The 8,814-nt window shown below is 36.4% G+C and overlaps 1 protein-coding gene across 1 annotated transcript in view; it reads left to right on the top strand.

The window, feature by feature from the left end:
• Window positions 1-1,751: 1,751 nt before the first annotated feature.
• LOC309879768 (von Willebrand factor D and EGF domain-containing protein-like) overlaps window positions 1,752-8,814 on the top strand; it is a gene marked incomplete at its 3' end in the record, with an annotated part of 170,210 nt that continues 163,147 nt past the window's right edge. The window contains exon 1 of the mRNA XM_082763946.1: window positions 1,752-2,088. Coding sequence (XP_082620072.1) covers window positions 1,992-2,088 — 97 coding nt within the window. The 5' untranslated portion in view covers window positions 1,752-1,991. The remainder of the gene's footprint in view (window positions 2,089-8,814) is intronic.

The following is an 8,814-nucleotide window of genomic DNA, read 5'->3' as shown; positions in this document are numbered from 1 at the left end:
GGCAAACGGATAAGCAAGCATATCTAAATATCACTTTTCTCCTCTTGTAAGATGTCCTGAATATCTTCCACTGATTCTTTTTTTGCCTGGATACTTTTTCTTCCTGTATCCAAAAGACCAATAAAGGCTAGATAGTTTGTGGAAAGTTCTCTCAGTTTGCTAAAAATTGCTTTTGGTTGCCAATATTTTCCTCAGAAGAATAAAACCAATTCCACAACAAATTTCAGTCATTTTCATGAGCCCTTGAAGTTAAACTTTGGAGCTATGATTTTTAGGCCAAAGCTTAGACTGAAAGAAGATTTAGTCCTGTCAGACCCATAGAGACTGCCACAGCTAAATTCAAGCATTAACGGAGAAAGATGTGTAAAGGTGTAACTCGTGTCCTGTTTAAAATAAACTGGATTATTTTTTTTTTCTATTTTTCATATATTTGTGCTAAGGAAATGGATAAGGATCCCTAGGGAAAAAAAAAAAAAAAAAAAAAAGAATGACTGTATATGGAGTCTTAATGAGCTTGAAGAAATACAATCTAAAGGTCAGTAAAATCAATGGAAAGACTCACAAGGACTTATAGGGCTATAACTTAGGCCTGTGAAATGGCTAATTCAATGAGAATGTTCTAAGCAGCAATTTTACAACATCAAAATCCATAATCAAAATTAAGACAAAAAAGTTTTAGAAGCTTCTTCTTAGATAACCTGTATTTGTCTCAAAGAATCCAGTGGTAAAATTTCTCAAGGGACGTAGTTAAGCCAAATGAACAGCATTTGAAACTCCTTGGATGTACTGTAAAAATATGTTTAATGGTTCTATTTATGCTTTTAAAGGAAATGTTGCTCACAGTGATGTGAGTGGAATGTTTACAGAGTTCTTTATTACTGTATCATCAGGTAATTCACAATATCCTCACTTAAACAAGCAGACACAAAATAATCAAAGTTGACAAGTCAAAGAAAAGGAGTGCTAGCAGGTATAGAAAACACTGAGCATTGGGTGGAGATACAATATATTCTAAATAAAACACCATGAATATCGGAGCATGTGATGCAAGTGCAAATTCTTCATATCATGCATTAAGCTGACAATATGCATTGCCTTACAATAAACATTCTTCAAAGTGCCGTGCTATAGTAACGTGGCACTTTTCAAATGAGACAAAACTTGAGAAAAAACGTGATTGAGAAACATGAATGATTGAATTCTTTCACTGCCATTTGCTTCTATTTTCCATTTCTGTTATTACTGCTGGTGTGCCAACCTTCTGAAGCACACATCTCATTTCTCACGACGGGTTGACAGACCAAATGCTGCCACACTTTATTTTAGTAGCAAAAGACTGTTTTCTAAAATACCAGGCAATGATACATCAACCCAGGACACAAACCTTCAGAATTGCTGCTGGTGCTGCACAGAGCACTTTTGCAACAGGTTTGCATAAATGCAACCTCCAGGAACCTGAAGTGGGAAGCAAAGTACTTGCATACTTTTATTTTAACATTTTTACACTCCTCTCACATAAACATGATGTCAGATATGACTGCAATAATCTGAAGTCAGTGTTGTCTGCTTTGTTGGTGAGCGAGCATGTTTGGTTTACAGCCCCGACTTCTCCAAGATCACCTGCTACCACCCATACTGGCTGTACACGCTGTTCTCACCCTCTGTGTGTGCGGGTGTGTTACGGGGTGTGTAAATCAGAGCAGCTGCACTGAAAGCAGCTGCAGGGACACATGCTCTCAGCTGCTCTGTGTGTGTGTGTGTGTGTGCTTTGTGTATAGCTGGAGGGCTTCCCTCTTGGAAATTCTGGGATTAATGACACATTAAGACCTCTCCAAGAGAGTGGATTGAAAGAAAAAAAAAAAAAAAAAAAAGAAAAAAAAAGAAATCTGAAACAGGAAAGCAGTCCGATGACTTTTCCTGAAAAGTTTAGTACTTCAAAAGTTAACTTCTAAGCAACTGCAGATGCGTGGATAAAAGCTGTCTTGGACAATATGCAGCAGCCCTTACCTTTCCACCAGCATCTCCAACTTGTTGCCTACCTCTGCTGGATTCCCTTGTTGGCCATTAACAGTGAGTCAGCTCCATTAGGTAAGGATTTTTTACTTTTTAATTATTTGATAGTCATCTGGGGGGACAGAGTTCATGTGCATTTTAAACTGAGATGATCTTGTTTACATTCACTATTGAATGTGGCTTAGAGAGAGGGCTATTATTAGAAAGCGTCACCAAAATAGAATGGAAGTAAGTTTAAAATAAACAACTTCTAAGGTAATGAAGAAGGTCACAGTGATAACCAGGCATGCTTGTAGCAAAAAAATGTTTATTGTCTTTTAGAGGAGGTTTATGGTTATTGTTGTTGTTGTTGTTATTACTATTATTATTTTAAATAGAGAAATTGCAAACCTCTGAAGATTCCTTCTTCTTACTAGAAACTTTCAGGAGATTTAAAGAAGAATCATAATGTTTTCCCATAAATGGAATATACTAAATGAATCATAAAAGAAGAAAAAGCTTTAAAATCAGGATCTATTCCTCTAAGGAAAGAAGTATATACACTGTATATCAGAGCACTATTATAGATTAGTTAATTACACATATAATAATACACAGCTATATGTATTATCTCTGGCAGTAAAAAGTTCATGAGTAATTTTTCTCCTACTGTATACATTAATTGTAAGGCTTCTTTCATTCCAGCATAGGGTTCGTAGAGGATATAGATTTTACATATATAGTAGTTTCTTTATGCAGCTTTATTAATCCACTGCAACGATATATTGAAAATCATGTTAGAAGTTATTCAACTAGTAAAAACAGAGTTAAAAACAAAACAAAACAAAACAAAACAGAACCCAAGAAAAGCCATAGGACCAAAGTGTAGTCCTGTCAATGATTATGGATATAGCCTCAGTGAACTCTGTGGAGGCACTCCCCCTTAAAGGAAATATGTTGCAATATTTTACAACATTTAATTCCGGTAGAGTTTCAGCTAGTTTTAGAAGTGACTGTCAGCCAGCACTCATTAGCTATATGAAGATAACACAATTTAAAGCACTCTTCATTTGAATATCAAAGGGTTACACAGAAAGGTTTGCAGGACTAAACACAAGGCAAATGACCTTATAGCCTTTATCTTCAAACAATGCCTTTAATTTCTAAAACCTTTTGAAGGGTTGCCAGTGTTATGGAGTGTAGCAGCTACTTATCTGATAGAACAAGCTTTTCATCAAGGGGAAATGACCTTTTAACTCCTAGTAACAAAAAGTAACTGCTTTTCCACTCTATTTTTGTTACTGAAGGCATTATTCTTAAACATACTTATTAAGGGGGGAATACAGAACGAGAATTAGAAAATAGCTTCCTGTCTCTTGTCTCTTAGGTGATGCAGAAGAATTCTTAAGACTTGCTCCTTTTTTTTTCTCTCATTTTTTTTTCTTTCTTTCTTTCCATACCGTGAACTCAAAGTAAAGAAAAACTGCTCAAAAAAGTTTACATTCTGACAGATTGTGCTGTGACATTATAAGGATATTAACAGAGCCATATGCTGTTTACTTTTGTACTCTGAGTATAACAAATCTACTAATCCCATAAGAATTTAACTATGAATAAGGAACGTCTGACCAAACAGCTTTTTGCAGATGCCTCATTAAGAGGGAGACAAAGATGATAAAGTCTTTTAAAGACCAAGGAAGAATTTTATCATCTTCTGCAGTCTTATGTTAGTGAATGAAGCCTTCAGTGACTACAGGTATTCACATTATTTTGGGTTTTATGTATTTTCTTGTGACTGAAGAACATAAAAGGGTTAGCAATAACGTCCATAGCTGCTCTGTGGTAGAAGATTAAGTAAAGAATCAGGCGAAAAAGCAACTCAGTGACTCATAGATGTGGGAGGGCTGACACAACACAGCTTGTCAGACTTTTCTGAGATAATATTCTGTAAATAAGTCAATCAAAAGAAAAAGACAATAGCTTTTTTTATGGAGGTATTTTAGACAAAAGTATTTATCTTAAAATAGATAGCTGCTTGCAACCACCATCGAGATGGAACTGCTCCCCATCCACTTTGGAGCCTTTGCGTAGTGTGCAATTGGAAAAGTTTTGAATTTGGATATGAGTTTCATGTCAAGGCACAAACCTTCCATCAAAGCTCACAAAACCTACTGGACTTACACTGCTGGGTGTTACACATATATAGTAAAATCAGATGCAATTAATTGGTTCCAACTTCACTCCTGCGGATTTTCCTCAAATCTGAAACAGATAAGAAAAGATTTGAGTGTATCCTGAAGTGAAGGAAAAGGGGAAGAGAGAGGATGGCAAGGGCAGCATGGCTGGGTGCCTACAGCCGGTGGGAAAAGATATTACATTCTCAAATGAGCTGAATGATCAGATTAGGAAATAAATGAGAATAGTCTAACTTGAAAAAAAATATATTCAGTTTTTCTTGTAATGTTGTAAACCATAGTCCTGCTTTTCCTAGAAAAGTGAATTGAAAATCAGAGTGTGTAATCTGCTTTCTGTACTACCCATGAGCTACCCATGATCTCACTTTTGAGCTTCTGGTGTAAAATCTGAGTGCCATGAATTTCAGTGCTTTAAACAAAAAAACTACTTGAGATCGGAATTAAGCAAAAACCTAGTTGAGCTGAGAAAATACTTCATCATGAGGATTTCAGATAGAGTATTTCAAATTATTTAGGAGCTTTCCCTGCCTCATACACCTGCTGTAGAAGCCAGCCCCCTGCTCAGACCCTAAATACCCACTGCCACTACCATCCAAACCCCCAGAACTCCCCCAGTGCTCTCCTGTCATCCCCTGGCACTCCAAGCACAGGAGAGGTGCAAATACCCCCAGGGAAGCCCCAGGGCATTTGGCTTGGAAAGAGCTTGCTGGGATCAAGCTCTCCAACCATGAGTAGGCTTGGTCAGGGACATTCCAGCAACTTTAGAAATTACACTGGGATTATTCTGGCTCCATGTCTTCACTCTGTGCAAAGGACATTTACAGCACTGTGCGAACAAAAAATATTCTGCCGAATGCTTTCCTACAGCAGTAAACGCAAGACACCCTGGCCATGACAAATAAGCAGTAACAACAGCCAAAGGGAAAGGAACAACCTTTATAGCATGTTTCTCTTCTGTTACTATTCTTAATAATCAAAAACTGTTTACAGGGTAATATTTTATTTCTCTCTTATTTAGGTTTTTGTCAACATCAGGTTACTTCATTGGCCTTATTGCCTGGAATTAATCCAGTTTGTGTTCAACTCGAGAGTGAAATCTGATTACATGCAGTCAAAGCAGAGTTAGTAGTGGGGGTTGTACAGCGATTTCTGTTTGCTGATAAATTTACATTCCTCTCCTTTTTACTTGAAAAATAACGGTGCTATCCTTACTGCAGGGATAGTTCTTTTATAAGGAAGGCAAAAATGTGTGGCTGTTACCCTCTGAGCGTGAGGGAACCTTCTTCACTTTATCATGAAAATGTTTGTGACTCTCCTGAGCAACATCAATACATCCCCACTGGATTTTAGGACTTTGAGATTTGATAGAGAAACTATTTTTAGCTCACACATTTGCCTTCCAATCTGCTGATGAAAATTAATGGCTATTTTCAAAGTTATACAGGCTTACAAAACAGGTTTGGTATGAGAGGGTTGCCTTTCAAGGATTTGCCAATTCCCATTGACCTGCCAAATCTGTATGCTCTTTAAACTACTTAACAGCTATTTATTACTCTACCCTATACTAAAATCAAGGACCATTTTATTAGACACTTTTCATAACAGTGTAAGACATTCATGGGCAAAATGTTTACTTTAATGGTCCAGTTCTTCAAAGTTATTTTGTCTCCAAATGCCAAATACTAGGAGGTATTGCATACATCTAGCTTCCTTTGCAATCGATACAAGCTGCAAGAAGTCAAGACAAATCAGTGTTTGTTCCTAAATTGACAAGACAAATTGCTGCAGAGAGGAAGCATCATCATTTTGTTTTACAGATAGGATAGAGATGTGAAGTGGCTCAAGGTCATGCAGAAAATCCTTTGGCAGAGCTGGGATGTGTACCAAGGCCTCAAGAGTCACAGCCCAGCCCTGTTAACTGCAGCACAGCTCATAACTGAAATAAAGGCCAATGTAGGAAATAGGAGCACAATAGAAATGCTGAACCCTCCTTCATCTTCTTTGTAAACTCAAGCAGCTGCACACACAAACTCTAGGGGACACAAAGTATTCCTGGTTGTATTCAAAGTCCTTGGCATTTCTCAGCTGACCATAACATGAAATTTCTCCCAAATCTCCTTTGATTTCAATCAGGAAAGGACCCAATAACTTCCAAAGTGCTATATGCAAATCAGCATACAGAATAATTGAAGACAAAAATAATTCCAGCACTAACTAACTTCATTAGAGACATATTTATTTATTTATTTATTTTTCTAGTTCTTTTTAGATCACATCTGTAGCCTAATAAAACATTTCTGGCTGCATTAGCAAGCTTTGGAAAGCACTGTTGAACGAAAGCTTTCCAATAGGTTTCCTACATTTTTTTTTGTAACAGAATTGCAGCTTCAGAAGTCTGAGAATATTGTGTGAGATACTATTTGGGGCTATTTACTGGGTTTGTACCAAACCCCTTCAAATAATTTGCTGAGAAGTGTTCTGAAGGCAGTCAAACTTGGCTGATTTTTGTCTGCAAGCTTGTTTTCTTAGACATTCTTGTGTTTATTCTGACTTTTTGGCTACTTTGTTCCTGAGTCACTTCACAGGTGGAGGTTTAATGTTGGGTGTTGTTGATGCCCCAAAAGTGGATAGCCACAAAAATAAATGGTCTTTAATGCTTAGTTGACAACATAGCTTGTTCAATGCTTTTTAAGTTTTCACAAAGCAGCGCAGTTTGCTTTCAGTTATGACCTTTATTAATTTCATTGTGGCAGCTACACTATGTGTTTTGCACTGAATAGAAGTTATTTATTTTGAAACCTAAACAAAAAAAAAATGGATTAGTTCAAGGAATATTTTTCATCTGACTTTGAAACACAAGTATAACCATGTGTTAGTGCATGCAATTGTTTGTACAGCTTTTCTGGAAAGAGTTTTGTGTGTTAAGCTCTTAGGAGATTTACTTAATGAATGTATGTACTCATTTGCTTCTTTCTGACACATATTATTTTGATTATTCCAAAGTCTATTACTTTGATTGCTGTATTCACACTGCATGGCATCCACGAAGCGCCACAAGGGAATATTCTACGTATTGAAAGGCAAAAAAATTGATTGCCTAATACAGTTGAGGGATTGTAGTAGTCTGCTCTGCTCCTTTTGCTGGTTTTATATTATTCATCGATTGAGAGCAAGTTTATCTTATTCCCCTATTTTGTTCACAAAGCAGCTTCCATGAGCTGGATAGCAATTTATCTGCATACTGCAACAATGTAATGCATCTCGTGTGGTAGCTGAAGCATTTTACAACTCAACTGTCCCTTGACAGCTTTGTGTGTTGACAGTTACAGTAAATGGTCCCTCATGTAGTGTCTTTCTAATGCCTTATCAGCTCAGTAGCTCTTGCACTTTCCATGAACTGTTGGACACCCCAACTTTTCTTCTTCCTTATGCTAATAAGATATAGCATAACTTTTCATGTCCTGGACTCACAGTCTCACGTTGTTTTTTAAGTAGCTGATCAAAATGCTCTTGTGCTCACTACTCTCAGAAGGCAAGAAGTCTATGACTAAAACCTAGAAGACAACAAAATGATGAGAGAGGGGAAATCCCAAATAATTATAATAATGAACTTAATGGCAAACGAGGAGAAAAGCTTGGGATCTGAACTAAACCATTCCTTTACAGAAAAGAGCCTGTATTGTGTCAGCTCCTGGTTGTTTCTCATCTCATTTAAAATAGTATTTTACTGATGTTTGACTTTCATGCAAATTTTTCATGGGATTTTATCTCATTGGTTTTCTAGACACCTATATGAAGAGAACGTTGAGATAAAACTTGGTCATTAGGTCATACATTAGCTAAGCTAACATTTTGTTATTAGTAATTTATTAATTGAAATTTTCTTTAGCAGTAACATTATTAGACCTCACTGTATTAGTCAGCTACGTTATTTTTGATCTGGTCCAACTATTGGAACAGGTAGACATGAAAACATCTTTCAGAGATTATTTTTAATAGTCTTCTTTGTCTTCCTCTGCCAATTATTTGCTTTATAATCAACTATGACTATATTATAAAATTAGTTGACTGTGACCCAACCTCCCTCAATAACACAACGTAGAAACTTTGATTCACTCAGGCTACCTTATTGTCAGCTCTATTCTTTTCTTAATGGGTGAGAGAAAAATAAACAAACAAACAAATAAATCAATAAATATTCCCAAAGCCATTTGGTCTGTTCTTTTAATAGATATTAAGATTAGAGCTGGCAACAAAGACATAAACAGGGTGAAATCTAATTAATTCCTTGTTTCTCTTTTGCAAGAAATACAAAGGAAATTGAGTCTATTTCCTACCCTGATGTAGTAGCAACCCAATTTTGAGTGCTAAATACATTTTCTCATTGTATACAAAGCAGTATAAAAGTAAAAGAAAGTTATCCTTCTACCTTAGGTTGTGCACAGCCGCCACAAAAATTGTGTTTTTGTCCAGTGGAAAGTCTTCAAAGTGCCTGTGGGTCTCAGCCATCTATAAATCATTACATTCCTGAAGTACTTAGGCTCTTTTTTTCCTTTTTTTTTTTCCTTTAAAAGTCTCATTCACAATAGTTTAGTTTAGAAACCTTCCAATTTCACATAATTTTCAG

This window comes from Aythya marila, assembly GCF_965140915.1.
Source record: "Aythya marila genome assembly, chromosome: 6".
Classification (NCBI taxonomy): Eukaryota; Metazoa; Chordata; class Aves; order Anseriformes; family Anatidae; genus Aythya; species Aythya marila.
The sequence above is the reverse complement of the archived record's forward strand: the minus strand, read 5'-3'. Positions and strand labels throughout refer to the sequence as shown.